Source organism: Larus michahellis, chromosome 5, assembly GCF_964199755.1.
Source record: "Larus michahellis chromosome 5, bLarMic1.1, whole genome shotgun sequence".
NCBI lineage: Eukaryota > Metazoa > Chordata > Aves > Charadriiformes > Laridae > Larus > Larus michahellis.
In genome coordinates this window covers 2,171,690-2,198,421 of record NC_133900.1, presented here as the reverse complement: position 1 = coordinate 2,198,421, position 26,732 = coordinate 2,171,690, and the positions used below count along the sequence as shown (strand labels likewise).

The window sequence follows — 26,732 nt, the reverse complement described above, 5'->3', positions numbered from 1 at the left end:
GGTGGAGGGGCTGGGCGGAGCGGAGAGGGAGCGGCTCCGCGCTTCGGTTTTGGGCGGTTTTTTGGTTGGTTTTGGGGGTGTTTTGGGGGGGCAAGCGGGCTTGAGGGCGCGGTGGCCGTGCCCAGCCCCCGGCGGGGGCTGCCGTGCCCGCATGGGCACACCCGAGCGCGGGTAACAGCCCCCCCCGGCACCCCCGGTCGTGCAAACACCTGTAGCCACCACGGAAACAGCCGCAGGCCCGGCGCGCCGTGCCTCACACACCGACTTTTTTAAGCTATTTCACTTGATTTCTGTCCGCTGGCCCCCGCGTGGGGGTTTTTTTTTGCGCCCCCCCCCGCGGAGGCAGCGGGGCGAAGCCGCGCCGGGGCTGGGTGGGTAGCGGGGGACGGCGGGGCGCGGGCTGGGGACCCCGAGCCGTGGCACGCCGGGGTCCGGCGGCACAGGACCCTGGCGAGGATTCCCGGGGATCTGGAAAATGATGAACCTCTGCGGGGGTGAAAAACGCCACGTGACAGGGAGCGGGGGAACGTGGGGGTCCTTCTTCGTATCAGGATTTTAACAAATCCACCCAAGAACCCAGAGCCAGGGCACGGCTGGCGGCCCAGCACGCTCCCCCCCGCGCTCCCCGCAGCCCCTTCCCCATCTCCATGTGGATTTGTGCCTCCCTCCAAGGCGGCAGTTGCCTGGGAAGGAATTTGGGAATCCCCTTCGTTTGTTTCCTTTCCAGCTCTTTCTCCCCAGCACCACAGTGGTAAGTCGGAGAGAGCAGACGAGAAAGAAAAAAAAAAAACCCGCAAACCAAAAAAATGACACACTGTGCCAACCCCCAACTTCTCAAACTATGCAGGGTTTCAGCCAATGTTTTCCCCACTGGGTGATCAGTTCAGTTCAGAGTTACTTGCTTCAGGGGGACAAGCCACCAGTGCAGCCCATGGTGGCCACCAGCCCGGCCAGCGCATGGCGAAGGGATGGGGTAGTACACCAGCTTTGCAGGGCAAAAAGGAAGCTGTGGGCTTCCCAGAGGCTTCACGTTTGTTCCAACCCTTGCCAACGTTGTGCCTCGAGTGGAGCTTCCAGAGGCACCGCATCTCTCACAGTGTGGGACTTTGCCTCATCAACATCTGAGACTTTTTATATCTGCAAAGCCTGCGTGAAAAGATGACTCAGAAAGTAAATGGGAGAGAGAAAAAGGGCGAATATTACGTATTGGTCCACATTGTGCAATCGTGCCATTTTTAGCCTTGCTGACAAAGAGCTGGGAGGCATCGTGCTGGGGTCCGAGGACAATTAACTTCATACATCCCTGTTATCTTCCTGGCTCCCTGGATGCCACCCATCCCCGGCTCGTATCAGCCTTCTTCATGACTATAATTGCCCAAGCAGCTGCTGGTCACTCACCAGAGGCCACCTAGCCGCCGATGCACAGCTCTCCTGCCTGCGTGCTTCCAGCAGCCAGACCCCCACGGTCCCCACACACAGAACCCCTTCCCCAGTGAGCCCCTCTGCCCTCAGCACCCCAAAAAGAGGGGAAGAAAAGCCCCCCCCCAGCCCTTGATTTTCCCAGAAGGTTTTTCCTCTGTGTGCAACAAGATTTAAAGGCAATATAAAGAGCTTTTACGTAAAATAAGTACAAAAATCTGCTTAAGAGTCCAGCAATTAGTGCTGTCCAAGGCAAGACAATAAATCCACTCGGATGAAATAGGAGCAGTTGACAGGATAGTTTATGTCTAAGTCGGAATCGCAAAGCCAGAGCCTTTCTTCTTTTCCTGGGCTGTCACAGCAATTTTCCCTCCTTCACATCACCCCACCGAGCGCACCCTCGCTCCCGTTGCTTCCGCAGAAGCAAAACTCCCACCAGCGTGGAAGACTAAGTGCTGCCAACAAGCAGGAAAGGGGGAAGAGAAGCGGTCTGGTCTGGCATCCTTGCTCCCCGTAAATCCCCCCCCCCGCGGAAGGGCAGGAGGCTCCCCCTTGCCTTGGGAGCGGGACCGCGGGAGGCTCCAGGCTGCTGGTCCTGCTCAGGGTGGCCAGTGCAACATTGCCTCCCCTCCGCTGGCAACACGATAGCCAGAAAGCTTTAAACGCCATCAACAGCTGTAAATAAAAGTTAGCTGAACACATTTTGAAACGCAAGAAACATAACACACTGAAAAAGTTATCTTTATTCCTTAAAAGTCTCTCCAGTTGTCTGCAGGCTATTTTTAAATTTAACAGAGATATTTACCCTTTTTTTTTAAATGCCTTCAGTCTCCTCCTGAGCAGCAAACCTCTTTAATTTCCCTGCAGAGGAGCAGCCAAGACGGGACCAGGAAGGTTTGTCAACCCCGGCCACTGACATTGACTTGCGCTGGGCTCCCTGCTGAGCGCGCTAGCAGGATGCTCTCTGCCGCGGCACCCACCTCTTCATTGCCACGGCGCAACTGCGTTTTAATCATTACTGTAATATTACAGCCCCCGCCTCCCCCCGCAGCTTCCCGCGGGCTCTGGGGCTGCTCCTGGCTGCCAGAAAACCCACCTGAAACCTCGGCAGCCGCCCTTGATGTGCGGAAATGGGGTGCAAGAGGGGGAGCGCGGGTTTGACAGGACCCGGAGGCACTCGGGCTGATTCCTCAGCCGCGTTTCACCCCACAGCTCTGAAACACAATAAATGCTCCTCTTCCCTTCGCCCTGGCGGGAACAGTGAAGGGCACGGGGGGAAACACGGTTCAGCCGGAACCACAAGCAGGAGGTGATGGGGTGCTCAGCCCCTGCGGGTCGAGGGGACCCTCCTTCCCGGGGTGACCCCCCAGGGTGACAGCAGCCCCAGCACAGCAAGCGGCGGCACGTCCCAGCAGTCGCCATGGCAAAAACAGGGATGCTGCCATCGCAGCTCAGTCTGGGACTAGTTTTTGCCCAGAAACACACAGACCAAAGCATTGTTTTGTCATACAGGCTAGTGATCAACAAGAATTTTCCTTAAAATAAGATTAAAAAATGCCTTTTCCCTCTGCAGGAAAGCAGTGGCAGCACAGGGCTGGTACATTGGCTCCTCTCTTACCTGCCCGGGGAGCTGCAGGCGCTGGGGTTGAGGACAGCACTCTTCCTATGCAACTCCTGCACATCTTTGCATTCAATTAACTCATTTTGGTGGCCCCATGCTTCACTGAGCATTAATTACACCTAATTGTGCCTGGCTGCTGAACGGCAGATAAGCAGCATTATTTGAATTTTGTAAATTCGTGGTCGGGCTGTCCATGGAGCACAGCCTGCCCGTGTGTGGGCTACAGTCCCCTGCTGCGACTCGGGACCAAAAACTGCCCCAGAGGAGCCCGCGGGAGGCTTGTCTCGCCACACAAGATGTGGACACATGAAGGAGGCACCTGCGCTGATTTCTGCGCTGCTCCACCCTGTTGCCGGGACCACACCAGCCAAACCCTCTACAGAAACACGCAGAGCAGCTTATTTAAGCAACAATTCTTTTACTCCTCTAGCGGAAGAAAAGAAAAAATAAAATGCACAGACAGCAGACAGGCAAGAGATTACACAACCAGGCTATAAAATGAAGCGTGATTATATTTTATTCCAGCGTCCCCATCCATCCCCATGGTGGAGCGCACTGCGTCCAGCCAGGGGCTGCCCAGGAGGACGACGAGCAAAGAACCACCATTTCAACTGAAATAACCACACGTAACACGCTCAGATCTGCAGAAAGGCTGGGCAGTGCCGCCTGCCCTGGCTATTGCTGCTGGGCACTGGCAGGGCTCGGGGCTGGGGGGGGCGGGGTTTGCTAACACGAGCCCACCTGGGCTAATATTAAGGCTTAACCGGTGAGGTTCAATGCTACCGTTTTCTGCATGGACATAACACAGTTAAGTGCTGATTAAAAACTCCATACGCGCAATTACTCCACAGATAACACCACAAGGGAGAAACACCCCGACCGTCAGGGCCATTAGGGCAGCCCGGGGGGAGGAAAAAACACTTCCAAAGGTACGAGTAGCTGTAAGAGCGTTTATTGCCGCATCGCCATGCTCGCTATGAAGTAAAACCCTTTCCCCTGTCTCCGTAAGTGCGTTGTGAACGATAAAATAAGTCGGCGGCGCAAACTGTCGGAAGAAGACGGTGGGCACCCAGGGGCCGAGCGCATCCCCATCCCCAGGGAGCGGGGCTGTGGAGGGGCCGGGGCAGAGGTATTTTAAACACAGACATGAAGCTGTAACGTTGATGGACAGGAGGAGACTCGCTCCTCCAGCTGTCCCGGGAAGAACAGGAGAGAGCACCAGGAGCAGGGCTGCAAACGGCCGCCCTCCCCAAGCCTGCAACCCTTAAAAAAGAAGAAATAATAAAATATATCTATTATTGCCAACAAAGAGTTTTAAGACCCCCTGGCACCACAGATAAGGTGAATGAATCTGTTGGGCTTGGTGGTCTTGTGGAAGGGAGGAGCTGGTTTGTGAGAGAAGGGGAAGGGGCAGACCTGGATATGCGGTGTCTGAGGTATGGTCGGAGGAAAAAAAGTGCAGCAAAAAGGAGATTAAAAAAAAAAAGAAACAAAAAGGAAAAAAAAGCACTTAATAGGTTGGCTCTGAACATATCTCTCGTATGAAAATGATTGTCAGAAGAGTCACTAGTGAAGATAAGCTAAGAAAACATGTTCTCCGTAGAGGTACCTTTCTGCTTCTTTCGCCAACAGAAAATTAACCCCAGGTCCATCGAGTGTTTTCCGCTCCACAGGAACAGTCTTTGGAAATCCCAAGTTACATCGTCCACCTCCGAGAATGCCGTCCACTTTGTGGGGTGAAGAGAAGACCCTGAGCCCATCACGGCCACACAGAGCCTCCCCATGTCCATCTGGGGAGGGGGGATGTATGTCCCCTGCGGGGTCACCCCAAAAGCTGCCCTGGCGCCGGCCCTCCCACCGTTGTGTGCTACCCGAAGCGAAACTTCAGACGGTACTTGACGGGGCCAGGGTTTTTCCGAGGCGGGGGTGGGACGACCTTTGGTTTTGGCGGCGGCGGGGGCTTCTTTTCGGGGAGGGTGACAGTGAAGGCGAGCTCGGGGGGCTGGGGCTGCCGAAAGCGGGGCAGAAAGTGCGTAGAGACATGCTGGGGGCGGGCGCGGGGGCTGCAGCCCCTCTTGGCTTTGCCCCGCTTGTTGAGCGCCACGTACCACTGCCGTCCCGAGCGCGGGCTGCGGTGCACGGCCGAGGCGTAGGTGTTGTAGCTGTTCTCCTGGAAACGCTCCCGAAAATGGCAGTCCGCCGTGAACCGGGCCTGCAGGGACACAGACGGGGGGCAACGTTAGCAAAGGGCTGGGTCTGCCTCTCCCCTGCCCCGCCACACTCACTGGATTTTAATGTCTCCCCCAAACCAGGTGCAAAGGGGCGAGTAGCAACACAGGGTGCCTGGGGAACCTACTCTGAGGCCACCAGGCACCCAGCGATTTGGAAAAACCCCAACACGGATTCTTTCAATAGCCGCTTTCCACCCAATTTTGGACTTTCTTGGACAAGAGAGGCTGGGTCTGCCCCATCAGCATCCTCCCCTCTCGCCCCAGCAGAACCCTTCCCTCCCGCCCTTCCCACTGACCGGAGGGAGACGCGGCTCTGCATCCCTGCCGAGGACCCTGGGGCTGAGCCCCCGCTCCGTCTCCCTTCCCACCCTCACACCCCTCGCCTGGGCACTGAATCATCACTTAATAATCCACAAAGGCAATTTGCATGCAGATTTTCATTGCTTCACTGAACATGGCTTTGATTGTATTGGATTTTTTTTTTTCCCTTCTTCTGTGTCTCAAATGAACTTGGGGCATTTTGTCCCTTGATAACCTGAAATTACTTGCAGCCCAAGAGCATCGCCTCTTACAAACAAGGTGGCCACACTGCCTCCCAGACAGCCAAGGGGAAAAGCTTCCCATTGCCCGAGAGGACAGGCTGAATGCTGCCCGTAACAGCGCCTTCTTGTCAAGTGGGAGAAGGGGAAAAAAGAAAAAGCATGCAGAAATACAAAATTACAGCCGTAATGCCCAGGCTATGTACCCATGCCCCTGGGACCCCTCCGAAACCCTTTGCCAGGCTTTAATCTGGCCATGGACATGGTACCTGGTGCCCTGACAAGCAACGCCTCGAAACTATTGAGGTGAAAGGGGCGCTGAGCTCTCCAGCCTCGAAACCCCCGGCGATGGAGAACGAGACTAAACCCCCAAGCAGTGCCTTACAACCCCATGCAAGGCCAACTGGCTGGGATCCATTTTAAACTCCTAATTTCACCAGAGAAGCTGAGTCCTACGGTACAAGTGGCAGAGTCCCCAGCCTGCCATGCGCGCTTTCCCTCGTCGCACTTAGAATTCAGTCTCCTTTTGCTCTCCGCTTGAAAGAAATGTCACCTCGGTGACTCATGCTTGCTTTCCCTGCCTGTTACACATCCGCGGTGCCGTATCACCCGTGCACAAGTATTCACCCTCCAGAGGTGAGGCTGTGCTGGCCCCTCGCTGCCCTCTGAAGCCTCAACGCGGGCAGCGGCGCTCGGGCGAGACAGCCCCGCATCGGCCGCTGCACGGTGGGGTTTAGGACCGACAGAGGCAGCGACGCACGCCTGAAAGGGTGCTCAGCGCTAACTGCCCTGAAACAGACCCTGCGTTTCCCAGCGGGATCTGGGCAAATGGCAAGAAGAGGTTTTTTTGGTACAGGAGATGATGCTGTCTGCCCTGCCCCGGGCACCGAGGCTGGGCACAGCCGCGGATCCGATACCCAAACCTGTTCCAGCAGGCTTTGCCAGCGGTGGCATGACCAGGAGAAGATGCCTGTGCCCCTGCTCATACGTACCCACCCCCAGAGAGCTGAGCTCAATGCTGCTTTGCTCATGGGAAAGCCGAACTGGTGTTTCCATCCAACCTGGCCCAGCAATTCAATGCCACCCCGCAAAGGGCTGCCTGGCTCCCCACCCGGAGCATCACAGGAAAAGTCCCTGTTTAAAGTGTTTTGGGGGAGCTGCTCCCTAAGAGTCAGAGCAGCATCCCCTCCAGAAGGGGATTTGGGAGAGTGGGGGGTGCCCAGCCCCGGACAGGGAGGGATGCCATGGGCTGCTCCCGCCAGCAGCGCAGAGGGCAGGGACCCGTGGCCAGCGTGCAGGGGGAAGCAACGCCCCGGACAGCAAAACCGCCCCGGGAGCCCATCGGCTGCTGCTTCACCATCGCCCCGACAGGCAGCAACCGCACCATCGCAGACAGGAAAAAGCACTTTTGCCGGGACGGGGCAGGTGGCACGGCCACGGCGCTGGCCGGCCACGGCATTCCCTCTGCAGCAGCTCCGGACACCATCACTGAGGGCAATCCTGAAGTCAAACATCGAAACCCAATTCAACAGGGATTTGTCCCACTTCGGTCGACTCGGAACAACTCCTGAGAATGGAGAATTTCCCTAGACCCCCGCAGGCAAACCTCTCCTCGGGGGGGCATAAAGGCCCCTGCCGAGCCCGACACCAAACCCCCCCCCCCCGCCCATTCCACGCTAAAAATGTACGAACAGGGGACTGAGGATTTAACAACGAGGAAAAAGCCATCTGTGCACGCAACTGATAATTGCCGGGATTACTGTCATTTTCTGAAGCTGGTGCCTCTAAAAATGAACCACTTGGTAATTTAATTAAGTTGCCATCAAAAAAAAAAAAAAAAAAAAAAAAAAAAAAGGAGGGCTGCTGTAAAGCAGTGAGCTGGGATAAAGCTGGGCCCTGAGCGCCGGTTTCGAAGGGGCCCGAATCCCGGCAGGAATGACTTCTATCTGCAGTTCAGCACAGAGTCACCGGCTTGACTCCCATATCAAAGCGCTGCCCTGAGTGACGGGCGCAGGACGCGCTTTGTACTGCTCAAAACTCATTAGGCCATGAAATAACTTTATCCTGCCAAGGCAGGAAAGAACAACAGATGCCGGGTTTGCATTATCGGCATTATTTAGCCCAGCAATCTTTAGACATTTGGGTCAAGTTTCTACAAATTCGCAGCTTTCATCCAAGCGGGGCATCATGTGTCCTCAACCCCCGCTCTGACCCGCCTAATTGAGGTCCCTCTCCGGCACTGCCCTTTGTGTGCCGACAATTAACCATACACCGACGAGGTTTGATTTAATTTCTGCCTGCGCCAGGGCATAAATCAAGGCTTCAGCTCGAATAAGGGGCCCATTGTACGCTGCGAGGGAGCGGAGGCTCGAGAGGGCCCAGGGATCACCCTGCTCCTGCTCCCCTCTCCTCCCCTCCCTCCACCTTCCCACCGCCCTCCTTCTGCCCCGTCTCCATCCCTCCCGATTTCCTCTGTGCGGCCATTCCCCCTTTCCCCTGGATGCCGTTCCCACTCCTACTTTGTTTCCCAAAATAAGCAACCACGTGCTCAGCCGTTAAGCATCATTAGGTTTCAGGAGCAACACTCCAATAAGAGTCAAGGGAGAGAGGGGCGAGTTCATAAATCTCCCTGGGAGGCCGCCTGCGGGCATGGGCAGCGCAAGCACACCGGTGACATCCACCTCGTGAGCAGGAGGTCTGGCTCACGCCGCAGGGCTGGCAGTTGGCTTTTCCCTCTTCCCAGCTATCAGCCCTGAGCACCCTCCCCGGGAACCACCTCGGGTGACAGGTTGCCCAAGATGCTGCTTTAAAATGCCCTTCTTTGGGCGTTGCGCTTATACACAGCTCTACAACACGGGCACTTTCAGGTAAGCACAGTGGCCACTTCCAGTTGTTTAAAGGACCTCTAGAACCAACCAGGAAAAAATGAGGCAGCAGCATTTTGAAGTCGGGGGGAAAAAAAAAAAAGTGGAATGAACTTACAGGATTCATTCCATTCAAAAAGCCTGGGAGAAGCCCAATGAGACCTGCAGGAAACGCCAGCCTTCAGGAGAACAAGAGTTACTGTGATTTTTCCTCTCTAGCGGCACCGCTGCTGCAGGGGCTGGACCTCGCCTGCCCGATGCCCCACGCGCTGCCACAGGCTCTCGCCATGGGACTCTCCCCCGGGGGACAACCCAGCCACAACCCGGGGGGGGGTGCTCCCGGCCCCGCGTGTGCCATCCCCCCAGCAGACGTTTGGCTACAGCCGTCTGCGTGATCTGCTGCAGAAGTTGCTAAAAATAAACCGCCAATGCTCAAAGAACGAGTCCTTTTGATGCAAATACCCAACTGCAAGGGGGGGGGAAAAAAAAAAGAAAAAAGAAAAAAAGAAAAGGCACTTTTCTTGGTTAAAGGCAGTCAGCAGGGGTGTGGGCTCCGGGGGGTTGGCTCCACCTGTCCCCTATCTGTCTGCGCGGCGACGATGGCACCCGGCGCAGGGCCGAAGGGGCTCAGCACAGCGGGGCCCTGCCCGGGAGCATCACTGCGGCGTAAAGGTGTCACAAGGCCTTTAATAAACAATACATACTGATAAGCAGGGGGGGAAGGGTTACTTACACTTGCATGGAGTTTTCCTTTTTTTGACATCGCTAAAAATTTGTTGCTGAAAACTCCTCGTATTCCTACAATCCCCTGAGACACAGCAAATATTTCCAAAATACCTAGGATGACAGAAATCCCAAAATAAATCACAGTTCTTTTCACATCTGTGTGACAAAGAAATTTAAAAAAAAAAAAAAAACTAACAAAAAAAAATCAGTCCCGTAGGTTTGCATTCCTCTCCACAACCCTGCTGCTCGGCTACCTGGCTCCACGCAGCGGTCCTGCTCCGTCCCTCCACCCCATAGAGGGACCTGCATCGACTCCGGGATGGCAACAGGGTGGTAGGGTGGGGGTTTTGTTTCCAAAAACTGCATTTTAGAGGACAATTTCTGAGACTGCTGTGACCGAGCAAGTTCACCCCTGGGCCATCCCTCCTGAGGGTGGGAAAAGCCCCTGGTGCCTACAACCTGCTTGCTGAGATCAGCCTTGCCGTCCTCCTCCCGTACACGCCGGACTCTGGAAATAAAGGCGTCACACACACCATTTGGGGCTAGAAGGACCCATAACGGTTTCTTAGGCCCCTCCTCGCAGCAGGACTCGGGGAGCGGGGCGCTACGCAGCGCAACCATGAGAAAATAAGCCTTTTCCTCCTTAAACGGGTATTTTCTGAGCAGGATTGTGCCCTGAGCCCCAACCTCCGAGCATCATACAGCAACAGCACCGACATGTTTTGCTTCCCCACGGAGCGCAGTGTCCCCCAGGGGCAGGGGAAGGGTGGCAGCAGGGGTCAGGCATCCCCCCGACACCCCCCGCCAGCTGAGGGGAGCACCACGTCCCCAACATTGCCTTCCCACCTTGGGAAAAAAGCATCACCACCCCCGGCTGCAGCCCCGAGGCGGGGGTCTCGGTGGCCCCGGCCCCAGAGGAGGGAGCCCGTGAGAGCATCTCGCCCGGCCCCAGCCAAGGGACATGTGGATTAACGTGCCAAGAGCAAACATGAAGCCACCCGTTAAATCCCCGAGGCCGGGGGATCGGATCACCACTTCCCATGTTTATTTTAAGGAGGAAGCGCGGCTCCCGGAGGCACCTGGGTCCCAGCACCGAGGGCTTGGGGGACACTATGGGGGACTGGTGGTCTGCCCCTCCTCACCCCACACGCCCCGGGCTCCCGGGAGACACGGGGCTGTGCAGCCCCACTGAAGAAGGCACGTACCCTCTCCAGCACGCTCCCTGCCCTAGAGTGCTCCCCAAAACTCGCCGTCCATGCTGCCTGGGAGACATACTCCCCATTATTGGGGTGCCCTGCGTCAAGCCCAGTTTCCCAGGGGACAAATCCGGGGTTTCCCTGCCAAAAGGTGACATCTTCCCCAGGGGGGATGGCTCCTCAGGAATCCCACCACCACGTGCCCCTGGCTGGGTCTGGCTCCACTCCGAAGTATGGAGCTGGTGCCACTGTCGCCTTTCCAGGGAGAAAATCTCAGATAAAAGAGGAAGGAACTTCACATAATCCAGGTCCCTGCCAGACAGCTGTGGCATCAAAGGGACACACGTCTCACTGGGGAGAGCCCCTCTGCCGTGCTGCTGCGGGACAGGGTCCGGGGGGGCACGGAGCAGGCAGTCCCTCCAAACTCACCTCTGACGGAACAGCCCCTGCGCGGACGCCCCGTTTTACCATCCATCCCTTTGCATCCTGGCCACGCACCCGCAGTGCTCCTCAAAACCCCAGGCAGGGCGTCCGGCCCCCCAGCACCCCTGCCCGCGGGCTGCCCTTCTCCGCGGGGCCACGGCACAGACCCGGGCCCGAATTATTCGGCCCAGGCCAGATGTGGCTGTTTTTCCGTGAACAGAGCTCACAGCTCGAGCTATGTGTGCTGCCAGGGTCACCTCAGGCCTGAGCCCTCAGGCTCTTTAAGTGATTTTTCATCCCCGCCTGCCATTTCATTCCCTCTAACAGGATATCGCGGCGACTCCGACCCGAAGGATAAGCCATGAGTTAGCACAGCTTTCTCTCCAGGGAACGTCAGCCTCAGACCTATTTTTAAACTGAACATATCCTACCGCCGTGCTGGAAGAATGAGAATGCAGAGGGAAGGATGGAAAAGTTAACACGGGGGAAGAACGGACGAGGGGCGCGAGGGAGAGCCTGGGGCAGCATCCTCCCCCCGGGACCCCAGCGAGGTGCTGCCGTGGGAGCACAAACCTCGCGCCTTCTTCGCACCGATCCCCCCAGAGTCACTCCCTCGGGGAGGGCGAACCCCGTGGGGCGGCATGTCGCGAAGCGAGCCGGGCAGAGCCGGCCCCGCTCCCCGGGCAGCGTCCCACCCGAGCCCGCGGGGCGCAGCACCCCCGGCGCCCCTCCGGGGGGGGAGGCAGACCCCCAGACTCACGTTCCCTGAGGTGAAGGCGGCGGGGAGCGAGGGGCTCCATCACCCCAGAGACGCCCCTAAGGACGGGGATGCCGCAGCCCCGGGGGGGGATTTGCCCTGAAGCCCCCCCGCGCTGGGGCACGGCCAGACGCCCCCCCCACCCCGAGCCCCCCCGGCACTCACTGAGCGGGCTGGCGTCGTGGGCGCCGTCCACCCGTCCGTCGGGGTGCAGCTGGAGGTGGAAGCCGATGCCCACCCGGCAGTACAGCCGGCCCCGCCGCCGCCCCGGGCGGCTCCGCGGGAACCGGCTCGGCCCCGCCGCCGCCGCCGGCGGGGAGGAGGATGAGGAGGAAGAGGAGGAAGGCGCGGGGGCGTTGCGGCCCGGCTGCCCCCCGCCGGGCACCTGCTCCCGCCTGGCGCGGGCGGGCAGGGCGAGGAGGAGGAGGAGGAGGAGGAAGGACGGGCTCATGCTGCCGGCGGGAGGGAGGGCGCCGCGCCGCATCCCGCTCCGCCGCCGAGCCCCGGCGGGGGGGACCGGCCACGGAGACGGGGCGGGGGGGGACAAGGACGCCCCTCCCCGCCGCCACCGGGGTATTTATAAGCGGGCGGCGGCCCCGCACCTGTGCCCGGCCCCGGCAGCGCCGAGCACCCCCCGCACCGCCGCCCCCCCCACCCCGCAGCAGATGCTGGGGCTCGGGGGGTGCATAAATCTGGGGAATTAACTTGTCCGCCCCGCCGAGACGGAGGCGCTGGGGCTGCGCCTCGGGTTACCGCCCAGAAATACCTTGTCAGCGGGCAAGGGGGCTCGGCGGGGCCGGCGGAACCCGCGGGCTGGGGAAGGGATTGGGTTGCAGCCCCCCAGGCCGGGGGCGCGGGGGGATGACAGCCGGCAGCTGCACGGCCCGGCCGCGGGCGAGGGGCGCGGGAGCGGATTCGGGGCCGCAGGCAGCGCCCTGAGGGGGACAGACGCCTTCTGTCCCGCACGGGGGCTCGGCCCCAGAGGACAGCCCTCGGGGGGTCGGGGTGGGGGGGCTTCCAGCACTGCCACCACCACAAATCCCCCGACAGCATCCCGAGGCGTGCACAATGCGCATCCCTTCTACGTGCACGATATCCCCTGTGGTTCCCAGGCAGGGGTGACGGTAGCCCCCCCGGTCCCCCGCTGCCAGCACGGTAACCCTGACACGCGTCCGGTGCCCTGCCAGCACCGGCGACCGTATTTCTTCCCAATTACAAAGACAACCGCCACGCAGCACCGGAGGAGACCCTGCGGTGACAGCCCATCCATCACCCCGGCACAGCACCGGGCGTATTCTGTTTTTTTCGGCTCCCGGGGCTGCTCAGGGCTCCCTGCACATCTCCCGACGCCAGCAGGAAAACCTCACCTCTACAAAAGCCAACATCGGCCAAACTCGCCCTGCCCAGCACGCAGCCCAAGCTCTGCACTTACGCACCCTTACTGCTCTCGCAAATCTGGGGTTTTCCCCTAAAGCCTACCCAGAAAACACTCTGGAGCCGTCACCGGGCCGGGCTGTGCGCCCAGGGATCAGGTTCGGCAGGAAGGAGGCAGAGCGGGTGGCACGCCGGAGGGTGACCTCCGTCTTCGGAGGAAGCTGAAGGTCGGGGGCGCAGGGAGGGACACGCGCTCAAGGGGCCATATCCAGCCTGACCAACACCTGGCAGCGTCTGGTGTGAAAAGAAATGATCTCACCACAACATTACTGCGATTTCAAACTATTTATCAGCACATATATATATATACACACACACAGAGATATATGCACACACATTTATATATAAATGTGTATAAATAGACAGCCCTATATATAGAGCCACATACCTGAAGGAGGGTCAGGGCACTCAAAATCTTGTTTACTTCTTCCAGCTGTAGCGGTTGGCCTGGTGAAATCTGTGACTTCCACTTACCCACCTCAACTTGTTATTTCATTACATGCACACCCTGACTCTAAATCCAGCTCTGTGAGCAAGACAACGACCTGAAGGGGTTATGAAACTCTCGCGTGATGTTCGTCCCGGACCTGATATATCAGCGGGGCCGAGGCACACGCAGAGGCACAGCCACCTCACCTGAGGAGGATTTCTCCTTTGGCATCTTGCTTTAAAGGCTGCAGCTGCCAAAGGACCAGCCCCTGGGAAATCTCTGTTCTCCATCCAGGTCGAGGAGACCATAAACCATTTCTGCCACTGTAAGTTAAGGTGAAAGTAAAGACAATTAAAGTCTTCACCATGGGGGTGGCCGGGCACAGCGGCAGCCCAGGAGCAGGAAGGAGGCACAGGCAAGTCCCCCGGGGAGATGCCCACCCAAAGCTGCCATGCCCGGAGCTTCATCCGCAAGCCCAGCCTCCTGGATTTTGACCCTAGTATCCATCTCCATAGTTCCCACCAGCTTGTCTGGTGCCGCCCTGGCTGCTGGGCATCCTCTGCTTACACACATGCTTCTGGAGCAATTCCCCACCCTCCTCCCCCAGTTAACCCAAAAACCCAAATCCCTGTGGGGTGAGGCCACTGGGAAGGCTACCAAGAAGGTGGTACCTGCCAGGTGGGCTTGCCCAAGCTGGTTTTCTAGACCTGCTGCTGGTGGCAAGCCCACTGTGATGCATGTTCCCAACCATTTCAGGGGGCACCCTGAGACAGACAAGGCCTTTCGGGTCTCATCCGCTGCACTTTCCGCTTTTCCCTGCTGTGGGATAGGACACGGATACCCTGCCTGAGAGGTGGGGTCCTGCCTGAGACGGGGGCTCCTGCCCGTCTGCAGGATGCCGTCACCCTCCTCTGGGGACTCCCGTGCCCCCCTCGGGGCTATAACCCCGACAGCCGCGCTGGCCACATACATCAGGCAAGATGTTGTCCTTGTGGCACATTGCACATCGTCACCTTCACTGTGAAACCCTGAGACAGAAAACTCCCAAACTGGCCTTTGGGCACGAACTACACCGTCTTGGCCTGTTTTCATTTGAATCTATTCATTAACACACGGCATTAACTTGAACTCCAAATAGCCCAAGTGCCTATGTAGTGTAACTCAGTTAAAAAAAAAAAAAAAAGAAAAAAAAGACGAGGCTTCAATCTAAATAAATAAGGAGATATAATAGTCTGTTTCCTGGAATGATCCTGTATAATTGCCTTTGGCAGTAGCAGCCCTTACATACAACCAGCAGCTTCTGAAGCCTAATGCTGATGTGATGTTACCTAAATTATTCAAGGCTTGGTTACGGAGGAAACTTTCAGCAAACGGAGAGGATAACTTGGGTTTCAATTGCAAAATTTCCTGTTAGAAGAGAAGGGCCCTTCTGAGCCTCCGCTGCTTCTGCCACCTAACGTGGGGCTGTGGCAGGAATGCTCCCCCCCTCCTGACTGTTTTAATTGCCCCTTAAAAATATGTGAGGCAAACTGTGACAAGACATAAAACACGCCAGCGAGGCTGCGTGTGAAGCTGCAGCCCTGGCCGTGCCCGAGCCGCCGCCAGCCCTGTGTTTACAGGAACGAGCCCGGATCCCGTGGGATGGACGTGTATGGGAATGACGGCCCCGAGACGGGCCGCGGCAGCGCCCTGCCAGCCGGCCTCGTGGGGAGGGCTTTCCACACCACTTGCTCTTGCGCCCACGGGGAGGGTTATTTCACCGTATTAGCACAGTACTAGCGTGCTGGATCCAGCCTCCCGGGGGACTGAGGAGTGACACCGTGTCCCCGTGCTCAACCCAGCAGCTCCCTGGGGAAACACACACCCCCCACCACCACCGCACAGCCTGCAAAAAGCCGTTGCCAAAAGGATGCGTGCCCCAAAGGAGACCCACCTGAGGCAGGAGGGGGTTGGCTCCCCCCGTGTCACACTGCAAGGACAGCCCCGCGTCCCTGCGGGAGGTGTCCCTCCTTCCAGGGGAAGCCGCCGGCCTCAGCTGCCGGTGCAGCTCTGCGCAGAGCTCCAAGCACCATGTGTCATTACGTGCATTAAAGCAGCTTAATTTAATTAGGATGGTAAGCCAGGTGCAGGGGGGAACCCAGGTGCCGCCGGGTGATGAGCACCCCTTCCCCGGGGCCACAAAAGCCACCGGGGTACGCTGAATGCCGTAGGCGGTGGGCAGGGGTGGGTCCCAGGTGTGCCACAGCCGTCACACAGTGCCTGGGGCAGCTCTCCTGCGCTTACCCAGCCCCGCCACCAACGCAGGACATGCTGGTGCATCCTCAGGCACCTGCAGTCACCCCTGACACCAGCCGAGACCCCCCTTCAGAGAAGGCAAACCCGTAGCCCCCCAAAGCAAGGCAGAGGCGTTTCTGAGGGGCACCCGAGGGGGAACCGCGCAGTGGCACCCGTGTATCTGCACACCAGCGCACGCACACCCGTCACCTCCTCCACACAGCAAGGACGTTTATGGCCCTGCGGGACGTCTGTGCCCAGGGGGACACCGCAGCGTGTCCCTGGGGGGGGAGTGAAGCGCTAAAGCCAGGGCTGTGCCAAGGGGGACGGGCAGTGCCGCGCTCCGGGGGGGCTGGGCCCTCTCCCGGCCTGGGGGACAGGTTTAGCGTAAACCTGGATGGGCACAATGTCCAGCTGTTGCACAGGAGAACAGGTAAGGAAATAAATACTAACAAGTGAAAAAGAACCTCTCTTTAAAAAAAAACAACACAAAATCCAAAGCAAGCCAGGTATTTTCTAGCACCTTGCAGAACAGCCCTGTGTTTGACAGAAACTTCCCTCGTGTGCATTTGTTTGAAACCCGCCACCGGCTCCTTCTGTACTGGGTGAGACCTTTTCCCCCTCCAAATAAGACCTTAGCAGCAGAGCCTGGTTTTGGCTCCAAAGTACGGTTCCTGCTATTTTCACAACAAGTGAACGATTTCAGTCTTTTCCCAGATACCCACAACCCAATATCTCATTTTTAAGAGCAGGGTATTCCGATGGAAACTTAATAGCTGCTTTTTTCAATTTTAACAGGTTGCCCAAATACCGGTTAACTAGCCATACATGCCTTGCAACGAGGAGCCTACTCAGGGGCAACCGCAGCAAATGGTGTCAGTGGCTGGGCGGCAGCCGTCCACCCCTGCAGCGCGCTGCCTCGCATCCTCCTGCTCGACGGAAAAACCAGCAGAGAGATTTTTGGGCAGCCTCTGCAGGCTGAGACGCGGCGTGCAGGCACCGCACCGCGCGCTCGCTGCAAGGACACTCCAGGGAGCTGGGAGGGGGACGATCCCCACAAAAACCTCTTCTCGGGCACCTCTGTGCAGAATTAAAACAAAAAAAAAAATCTGTGTGGAAGCAGCCCGGTCAGCCGGGGGGTTCAGCTGCCCGTGTCCGACCGCTGAACCTGCTGCCGCCTGGAGACAGAGGCGAAGCTCCCACCGGCTTCCGTGGGTGCAGGATCAGGCCTCCGGGCCGGCAGCTGCTCTTGGCTTCAGCCCGGGGATGGGGAGCTGCTGTCCGTGGCCACCTGACTGTTGTATTAAAAGCAAACAAAAAAAACGCCAAACAGCAGTTTCACCCGTGCCTAACATTGGCATACATTAGAATAAACACAATTCAGATCTGCTTTCAAACAGTCAGGATTGCAGGCGCGAGCCTGCCTGCTGCACCCTGGTAACAGCATTAATGTGGGCATTTATTGGAATTATTCTTCTTATTTGCAGAACAGACCGGGCACAGCCGGAGCAGTCTTACCTTGAGCACCGCAGGGGGCGGGCAGGGGTCTCCCCTGGCGGCTCTGGGGCTGGAGCAAGCCGAGGCTGAAGGCTGCCCTTCCTCACTGCCAGCCACGCTGAAGATGCGTCGCGCAGGGCTGGTTGTAGAGGCAGACGCAGCCGCATGCTCCATCGCTGGCTCGCAGGGCAGCGCTCTCCCAAGGAAACATCCGAGTCACGCCTTGGCGCTGCCTTGTCCGGGCTGGGATGCTGGGAGAGGATCCCGAGACAGGGAAAAGCCAGGGCCTGGCTGGGCTCTGACCTGCCACAGGCAGCGGCGGCTGCTCACGCTCGCTGCCACGCAGAGATGCTGCACAGCCTCAGCCCACAGACAGGGAAAGACTGTAAAAAAAAAAAGGGGGGGGGGGGGGGAAGATTCCCTTTCTTTCTATATCACATGCAACAGTACTTAATTGACAAAACAGCAGTGTTTGGGTGGCAGCACTAACTCTGGCCCCAGCACGGCTCTGGGGAGCGAAGGACCTGCTGTGCCCACGCCCTCAGCCCCCGCGGCCCAAGGGAAACCCTCATCGCTCTCCTTCCTACAACACCCAACTCCACGGGACCGAGCACGCTGCCTGCCCTTACTACGTGATGTCCTCTTGTGCCGATAGCATCAGTCAGGGTTTGGGTTTAATTTACCCCTTCTGATCCTGGTATCAGATTTCGACACAATAAAGTGTAACATCTTAAATTAAATTTCCTGCCCACAAGTCCTATACGTTTTCAGTGCTTATGTAGAGGAACAGCATGAGCTTTGTACACCAGTAATGCCACGGGGTGCCACCTGCACCATACGCATGGTGTGTGACAGTATTTTTAAGGGGCAGACCGTGCAGGGAGCTACCCCGCAGCCCAGAGACACCCCCCGGGCAAAGCCCTGGGGCTGAGCCCTGCGCCTGCAGACAGGGGAGAAACAAAAGGGTGGGAAAGCGGGGTGCTGCCGGGGCAGGACAGGGCTCCCATCCGCTGCAGAAGGACACGCAGCTGCTCAGCTGTGCGAAGCCATAAACTATTGGGACTTACTTTGAGAGGAGCTGTAAACTCCAAGGTGCCCGAGACCCCCCCAGCTGTGAGCCCGCTCCTGCAAAAGTCACCTGCGGGCAAGGCCAGGGGGCCAGAGGAGGCCAAGCAGCAGCTCCCCAGCAACACCAGGACCCCAGAGTGTCCAAAACCGGGGGCGGGGGGGGCACAATGGACCACCATTTGTCTCGCCTTCCTAAGCCTCCACGGGCGCCGGGGAGGTGCTGAGCCCCGAGCGCGGTGCCGGGGCTGCTGGAGAAGTGGAGACAAACCACCCCACCACCCCTCCCACGCACACACGCAGCGGGAGGAGCGCAGGTCGCCCCCGCCCCCGGGGAGGAGGCCGCCGAGCATCCCCCGCGCTGCCCGGGGCCGCCCCGCTAGATGGCGGTGGCCGCCCGCCCCCGGCATCCCGCACCCCGCGGGGGCCCGGCCGCTCTCCCCGCCCGCACCGAGCGTGGTGCCCCCGCACGGACCCCCCCCAGACGCCCCCCCCGCCCCATCCCCAAAGAGGGAAGACGCAGCGATGTCACCGCCTTTAAGGAAAACTCCTGGGGAGTCACTGCAGGCAGGTGGAGCCACGCGTGTTCCTGACTGCAGCGAGCGGGGGTCGGGGGGGAGGTTTAGTACCTGGCGTGGTTTGAGGGTTATTCGGACGGTCCCGGGGGACGGGCAAATTTTGGCGTTCAGGGGCAAGTGCTCTGATGGAGCAAACGGTATCGACGGGCAGCTGGGGTGGGGGGGGGGGGCGCGGGGGAGCGATTCCAGCACAGCCTACGAGTGTGGGGGGAGAGAACTCGGGACGGATCATGAACTGCGTGGGGGGAAAGCCTCCGGGGTCCGACGCCAGTTTCATAGCTGGGACCCACCTGTGCTCATCTCACGCACGGGCGGGCCCGTGCTGGTTATCACCCGCCCCGGCTCTTCTCAAGGAGAGACAAGAAGGCTCCAAGTGCGCAGAGTTTTTAAGCGTGTCCTACCTGAAGCTCCAGCCAGCTTCCCTCGGAGCTGTAAAAGCTCTCCAACAGGTCCGGGTACTTCATGGCAAACTCCAAAACCCACAGCAGCAGCCACTGGTGGTGCCCTAAGCCTGGTTTGCACAAAGCCGTGGGACTCCCAAGCTGCGGCCGGGGCTCCTGCCTGTCACACCTCCTACTTTGGGCTGTTCTGAGCCGCGCGCAGCCGTGTCCCTGCATCCCTCGGCTCTCCATCACACCAGCCTGCACGTGGCAGGGGTTTTCAACACATTACCAAGCTGCTGCCTTGCATCATGCCCTCCCTTGCACCCAAAAAATAGACGGGTCTGACACAAAATGCACCCGCTGCAGGTGGTGCCTGTAGGACCAGGCTGTCCCCCCGTGCCCAGGAAGGATCCCACTTTCCGGAGCCCTCCTGAGTGTCCCCGGTTGTGGTCCCATCACCCTAATAATGCACCAGGGTAGAGGGGACCCACCCACGGCCCCCCAAGCACTCCCTGCCCCAGGACACCTTGGGCTGGGGGCTCCTCTGGGCCCTATCACCCCAAGCCCTGCACAACCCCCGGGGCCTCTGCCCCACCCTGCGAGCCGGGGGCCAGCTGCCCTGTGAGGGCCCCTGTCAGGGCGGGGGGCAATAAAGGCTTCTGGCAGGGGTGAGGTGGGTGGCTGGTATGGAGTAAAGGTAGGGGTGTGCTGGGGAGCAAGGGGAGGCCTGAGAGGGGCTGGGAAGGAAAAGGAAAGGAGGAAAGGGAAAGGGAAAGGGAAAGGGAAAGGGAAAGGAAAAGGAAAAGGAAAAGGAAAAGGAAAAGGAAAAGGAAAAGGAGAAACAGAAAAGGGAAGAGAAGGAGAGGCAGAAAAAGATTTAAAAAAAAATAACAACAACAACAAAAAAGAAAAACAGAAAGAAAGGCAAAAAGAAAGAGATGCAACAAAACCAAAGACACGAAAGGAAGACGAAATGAAGGGGAGGACAGGATGAAAGAAAGAGAAAGAAATAAAGGGTGACTAAAAGGCGGGGTGAAACCAAAGATGAGCAGCGGGAAGGCCGGATGGATGTGAGAGGCCGACGGAAGGAAGGGGAGAAGGGAAGGAGAGCGGAGGGGAGAGGCGGGGGGGTCCCCCCTTCCCCCGCCTGGCCGGGGTCGCCGCTGCCGCCCCGCTCCCCACCGCCCCCCCCCCCCACCCCGGCATCGATTAACGTCACGGTGCTTTGAAGAAAATAAAGTCATTTATTGTCAAAGCATCCAACATACCCAGATAAACTATAAAGTTTAATAAATCTTTTCGAGAGGGGGGAGAGGGAAAAAAAACAAAAACAAAACAAAACAAAAAAAAAAAAAAAAAACAAAAAAAAAACCCGAACGGAAAAGGAAAGGTAACACGGAACTACCGAGACTCCATTTCACGGGCACCAAGTGACACTCTGTGGTCCAAGGGACACGGGCGGCGGGGGCCGGGCGGGCGGGGGGCGCCCGGTGCATGCAGGACCCCGGCCCGCCCCCCCGCCGGCCCCGCCGCGCTCCTCCCCGCCTTTAGCTTTATATCTAAAATAAAAATTTACCCTGACATATAATTATTATTACATCTAAACCATAAGTGCTTAATAATTTAAGTAGAAACGTATGACAAATGCATCAATATGTTGCAATATATGACATTTTAAAAAATGTATTTTTTAAGTCATTTTTTTTCTTTCCTTTTTTTTTTCTTTTCCCCGGTGCTTTTATTCTTTTTTTTCTTTTCTTTATTCTCTTTTTTCTTCCTTCTTTTTTCCTTTTTTTTTTTCCCTTCTTCTTCATCTCCTCTTCTCCCCTGCTGCCCTCCCCGCCCCTCCCCGCAAAGTGAAAATGCGTGCATCGAAAGGAAAGGGAAGAGAAGCGGCGAGCGGCGGCTGCCCTCCGCGGGGGGTCCCGGGGGGGGGTGGGGGGGTGCGTGAGGTGAGGTGGGGGGTTGTGGGGGGGCGTCCCCGCTAGTTGTGGGAGGTCATGTGGCGGGAGAGGTGGTGGCGCTCGCGGAAGGACTCGTTGCAGATGGGGCACTTGAGCTTCTCCTCGCGGCGGCGCTTGACCAGCGGCTCCAGCGCGTACTCCTTCTTGTGGTGGGAGCGCATGTGGTAGACCAGGTCCGAGGTCATGCGGAAGGAGGCGTTGCACTTGGCGCACCAGTTCTGGGCCGGCAGGCACAGCGAGGTGAACGACGGCGGCAGCAGCGTCAGCGCCGACGGCAGCTGCAGCTGCAGCGGCCCCGCCGCCGCCACCGCCGCCGCCGCCGAGCTCTTGGGCCAGAAGGCGGTGGCGTAGAGGAAGGGGCTCTGCTTGGGCAGCCCCCCGCCGCCGCCCCCCCCGCCGCCGCCGCCGCCCCCGCCGCCCGCCGCCTCCCCGCCGCCCGGCAGCTTGACGGCCAGCGCTTCGGCGGCGTAGAGGCGGGCGGGGGCGGTGGCGGCGGCGGCACCGTCGGGGCAGGGCTCGCCCAGCCCGCCCAGCTTCTGGCCCAGCACCAGCGGCGGGACGTGGGGGAAGGAGCGGGCGGGCTGGGAGAAGGCGCTTTTCCGCTCCTCCGCCCCGCCGCCCGGCCCGCCGGGGCCGCCCCCCCCGAGCTGCGGCACGCTGGTGAAGGCGCTGCCCCTCGCCGGGCTGCCCCCCTCCAGCCGGGCCGACAGCGGGCCCCCGGGGCCGCCGCGGGGGCACAGCCCCGGCTCCCCGCCGCCCGCCCCCGGTGCGGCGGGCGAGGCGCGCTCCTGGCCCTCCTCGGGGCCGCCGCCGTCGGGCTCGGGGCCGCGGGCCGCCTTCTTCACCTCCACGAAGGCGCTGCGCTTGGCCTCCCCCGTCTCCGGGCTGGGGGGAGCGAAGAGGCGGCCGCCCTCCTCCAAGCCGCAGTAGGAACCGGGCGCCCGGTACTGCTGCTGCGGGGCGCACACCGGCTCCTCCTTGGGGGCGGCGGGCAGCCCCGGCCGCTCCGCCGGGAAGCGGCCCCGCGCCGCCGCCCCCCCGGCGCCCCGCTCCTCCTCCTCGGGGTACCGCCGCTTGGCCTTGCCGGCTCCCCCCTCGGGGCCGCCCTCGGCGGGCGCCGGCCGTCCCGGGGACCCGCCGTGGCCGCCGCGGGAGTTTTCCAGCTCCCGCGCCAGGTTGTGGAAGTCCGTGGAGGGCTTGGTGCTGGCGGCGGGGCTGCCCCCCTCAGCCCCGGCGAAGGGGTGGTGGAGCGGCCCGCCGGGCTTGCAGTACTTGCCGGGCTCCTGCTCCTTGCCCACGCCGTCCTTGCCGCCGGGGGCCTCGGCGGCGGGGCCGCTGTCGGGGCCGTGCAGCCGCTTGGGGCAGCGGAACCGGAGGTGGGCGGCGAAGGGCAGCTCGAACTGGAAGCGCTGGCTGCACTCGGGGCAGGCGAAGGGCGGCGAGCCTGCGGCCGGGGACACGCACCGGCGGGAGGGGGATGGGGGGGGGACACACACAGAGACGGGGACACCGGTCAGCCGGGGCCGGCGGCGGGGCTTCCCCGGGGGACGAAGGAAAAGGGGCGGGGGGTCTCGCCGCCGGACGCCTCCCCCCACCCACCCCGCAGGCCGGGGGTGCCCGCCCCGCCGCCCCCCTCCACCCCTCGGGTCCCGCGGGGCCGGGGGCGCTGGGCACCCACCGTTGGTGCGGGCGGGGGCCCGGGCGGGGCCGAGCAGCAGCAGCTCCGTCAGCTCCTTGCCGTACCACACCAGCAGCTCCTCGTCCTTGGCGATGCGGCGCAGGGAGCGGTAGAAGAGCTGCCCGCTCTTGATGTAGGCCTCCAGGTTCTGCTCCTCCCGCTCCCGCGCCGACTGCACCAGCCGCAGCCACATCAGCCCCTCCGACGAGCCGTTGGCCGCCGACGTGTCCACCTGCCGACCCCGCTTTCGTTAACGCGCACGGACAGACGGACCGACCGACGGACCGGAGGGGGCCGGGCAGCTGGCAGGAGCGGCGGGGGGGCGGCTCTGCCCTCGCCGGCGGCGGGGAGAGGCATCCCGGCGGCAGGGAAAAGAATCCCGGCAGCACGGAAGGCATCCCTGCCCGGCGGGGGGAAAGCATCCCGGCCCGGCAGGGGGAAAACATGCCGGCCCGGCGGCAGGGAAAAGAATCCCGGCGGCGGGGAAAAGCTTCCCGGCAGCACCGAAAGCATCCCTGCCCGGCGGCGGGAAAGCATCCCGGCGGCGGGGAAAAGCATCCCTGCCCGGCGGCGGGAAAGCATCCCGGCGGCGGGGAAAAGCATCCCGGCAGCACCGAAAGCATCCCTGCCCGGCGACGGGAAAGCATCCCGGCGACGGGGAAAAGTATCCCGGCCCGGCGGGGCTGCGCTCAGGCACCGGCCGTCGGGGCGAGCGGCGGCGGCGGCGGGCCGGCTCCCCGGCTGCGGGGCGAGCGGTTTTGCCCGTCAGGCGAGCGGCTCTTACCCGGAATATGTAGGGGACGGTGCGCTTGTCGGTGGACTTCAGGGCGATGAAGGCGATGCTGTCGTACAGGGACGTGTGGCTCAGGACGCAGGGGCCGAAAATGGCATTTTCCGGAATGTCGCAGGTGGTGTAAACGCTGGTGAAAATGTCAGTCAAGCACTGCTGGACAGTCTTGGCGTCCCCGTCCCATATTCCCCTCTGGACGCCGGCGTCCTCCATGCCTGCGGGCGGGGAGAGGGGCAGAGCGGAGCCGTTACAGCGCGGCGCGGAGATGCGGCCGCGACACACCGCGGAAAACAAAATACAATTTTTAAAAAATATATTTATCAACAAAGAAAAATTTAAAAAAAATAAAAAAATAAAAAAAAGAGGCAGGCGAGCACTTTCGCCGGTCTGGAAAAGAATAAAGGCGGCGAGGAGCGCGGCGAGCGGGCGGCGAGGTGCGGGGAAGCTGTCGCGATGATTTATTTATCAGCGAGCGCGGTGGGAGCCGGCTCCGGGCAGCGGCCGGGTACCGGGGTGGGAAAAGCCAGCGGCCGGAGCCGGGCACGGGCAGGAGCCGGACGAAAAGGGGCCGCCGACCGCGGGCCCCCGTCCGGGGCGGGGAGCGGGGCCGCCGGTGCGTCCCCCCCCGGGCTCCGGGGCCCCTGCGAGAGAGGAGCCGGGCCGGTCTGCGGGCTGTGACAGAGGAGCAGAGCGAATGGGTTTCAAGTGGCTTGTCATTGTCGCTGATTGCATGTCAGCTCACCTCCCGCTCCGCTCGACAAGAGGGAACGTATGTCTGCTCATTACCATAATCCAGCACTTTCCCTCCGAGACTTTAATTAAAAGCAGCAAGCAGAGGTAATTATTTTTACCTCGACACGCTTATTTATGGAGGAGGGTGAGCCCCGGCTGCCGCGCCGTGCGAGGGGACGGATGCGGCGGAGGCGCAGCGGGACGGCGGCCGCCGGGGCCGGGCCGGGCCGGGCTGCGGGTGCCCCGGCCCCTTCCCCCCCGCTCCGTGCGAGGCTGACGGCCCCCCACCCCATCTGCCATCGAAATCATCCAGCCGGGGGGCGCTCGGGAATAAATCCGCCTTTCTCTGGGCGCGCCGGTCGACACCCGAAGCCGCTCGCACCGGGCACGGCGCCGCCGAGCCGCCTTCCCCCCCCCCCCAACCACCACCGCCGCCGCTTTCGGGAGACAAGCGGGTCCCCGCCGCCCCCGGGAACTTCGCCCCGCGGAGCGGCGGCGGGGGACCCGGCGCCCCCCCCGGGAACGGGCCCCGCGGGGAGGGCGCCTTCACCGCCTCCCCGCCGCCCTCCCCGTTCCGGCGCTGCCCGGCGCATCCCTTTCCCGAAGGGATTATTTCGCCAAACGAAACAAACGGCGGCGAACAGCCCTCGCCAAACTTTCCACCCGCCCTCGGCGGGCTCCGCGCGGCTCCCCACGTCCCCGCATCCCCCCACCTCCCCGCGTCCTCCCCGGCCCCGCGGCGCTGCCTCCCCCCGGCCGCCCTTTGTCCGGGCCGGGCGGCGCCGGGGCCGCTCCCGGAGCCTCCGCCGCCGGGCACCGCATCCCGGGCAGGGCCGCCGCGCCGCGGCCCCCCGCCACGGCCATCTCCCGGCATTGTTCCCTCCTCCGGGGTGTCCCCCCCGGCGCGGCGCGGCTCCCCCCGCCCCGGCGGCGGAGGCGCCGGGGGATGGCGGGGCCCCTCCGCCGTACTCACCAGGGAGAGGGGGAATATAATCCTGGCCCCGACAAGTGGCACAAAGCCGGGCTCCTGGCTCTGCTGCCCCCGGCGCTATTGTATCAGTGCCGCCCCATGGCCGGGGAGGCGGCGGGCCGGGGGCCGGGGCGCGGGCGGCGGCGGGGAGCGGGCGGGCGAGGCGGGGAGGGAGGCGAGCGGTGCAGATGGACCCGATGCAGTGAGTGACTGGCACACAGACACACACTTTTTGTTTGCTGCACATAATCTGCCCAATGACGCGTGACAGCCCACGTCCCCTCCCTTTAACCCCTTCGGGGGCTGCCCGTTCGCCGCCTGCCCGCCCGCACGCCCCTCACCTGGCTCCGCCGCCACCGGCCACCTGCGGGGATGCGGAAGCCGTGGCGGGGGGGAGGGGGGGGACGGGCCGCATCCCCCCACCGACCCTCTCCGTGGGGGTTTGGGGTCCGCCGCTCCGGCCCGGCCTGGCAGGGGGTGCGGGGCGGGGAGCCGGGGGTGGGGGGCCGACGGCCGCTCCGCCCGGGATCGTCCCTCTCTGCCCTCTCACCTGCCGGGATAAAGGCAAGAAGGGATGCGGGGTGGGGGGAATTAAACGCCCGCCTTGCTCCCCACCTTTCCCCCAGAGCCGGCCGTTCGGGGCTGCCCGAGACGGAGAAGGCGCTCGGCGGAGCCCCGACGGTGCGGTCGGACAGCGGGAGCGGGGAGCCCCGACGGAGCCTTCCCCGGGAAAGGCGAGCCGCGACCGGGCTGCCCCTGCCCGCCGCGGACCCATCTGCTCCCGGGGCTCGCATCCCCCCGCACACGCGGGGCTCCTCTATTTACGGCCACGCAGATTCGGTAAGCGAAAGCGTCCGCAGATGCTCTGTGCCAAAACAAGGTTTTTACCGCACGGAAAAGTGTGTACCGGTTCCTCCCTTATCGCCGTCATTTCAGACAAAAAACAGATTAAAAAAAAAAAAAATTAAAAATAGAATTTAAAGCCCCCTAAACTAAACAAAAGAAGAGACAAAGCGTTTTCCAGAGGCGAGCGGAGTGTTGTTTGCAATCAGAGAGTGGGCTGATGTTTGGCTTTCAAATTCACTTATCCTCTACATAATTACGATTTTCCTTGCATTAGGATTAAAGGCTGCATATAATATGCTTTCAACATTTATCTTA

General features: G+C 60.8%; 2 protein-coding genes across 5 annotated transcripts; both read right to left on the bottom strand.

Moving 5' to 3' along the window:
* Positions 1–3,444: 3,444 nt before the first annotated feature.
* On the bottom strand, positions 3,445–17,779 carry FGF5 (fibroblast growth factor 5). Of its 4 annotated transcripts, none has more exons than XM_074588499.1 (3): positions 17,433–17,779; positions 9,408–9,511; positions 3,445–5,252 (listed from the first exon to the last, which is right to left on the bottom strand). In XM_074588499.1, exons 2-3 carry the CDS (start codon positions 9,435–9,437, stop codon positions 4,908–4,910), a joined length of 375 nt encoding a protein of 124 aa, XP_074444600.1. In that variant the 5' UTR covers positions 9,438–9,511; positions 17,433–17,779; the 3' UTR covers positions 3,445–4,907. The 4 variants fall into 4 exon arrangements, with proteins under 4 accessions (XP_074444600.1, XP_074444598.1, XP_074444599.1 ...); XM_074588498.1 differs by lacking the exon at positions 17,433–17,779 and adding an exon at positions 11,942–12,256 and having other exon boundaries at positions 3,972–5,252; XM_074588500.1 differs by lacking the exon at positions 17,433–17,779 and adding an exon at positions 13,599–13,731 and having other exon boundaries at positions 3,978–5,252.
* A 2,882-nt stretch (positions 17,780–20,661) lies between these two features.
* PRDM8 (PR/SET domain 8) lies at positions 20,662–25,809 on the bottom strand. The gene is made up of 4 exons (XM_074588895.1): positions 25,575–25,809; positions 23,864–24,084; positions 23,080–23,311; positions 20,662–22,845 (listed from the first exon to the last, which is right to left on the bottom strand). Exons 2-4 carry the CDS (start codon positions 24,080–24,082, stop codon positions 21,422–21,424), a joined length of 1,875 nt encoding a protein of 624 aa, XP_074444996.1. The 5' UTR covers positions 24,083–24,084; positions 25,575–25,809; the 3' UTR covers positions 20,662–21,421.
* Between the last annotated feature and the right edge of the window lie 923 nt (positions 25,810–26,732).

Coding starts and splice junctions, on each gene's coding strand:
- FGF5 (XM_074588497.1), bottom strand. CDS start 12,227: ATGAGCCCGTCCTTCCTCCTCCTCCTCCTCCTCCTCGCCCTGCCCGCC. Junction 5,253..11,941: donor CCACGACGCCAGCCCGCTCA/GTGAGTGCCGGG, acceptor GTGTCCCTGCAG/GCCCGGTTCACGGCGGACTG.
- PRDM8 (XM_074588895.1), bottom strand. CDS start 24,082: ATGGAGGACGCCGGCGTCCAGAGGGGAATATGGGACGGGGACGCCAAG. Junction 23,312..23,863: donor CCGTCCCCTACATATTCCGG/GTAAGAGCCGCT, acceptor CGGGGTCGGCAG/GTGGACACGTCGGCGGCCAA. Junction 22,846..23,079: donor GGCCCCCGCCCGCACCAACG/GTGGGTGCCCAG, acceptor CCCCGGCCGCAG/GCTCGCCGCCCTTCGCCTGC.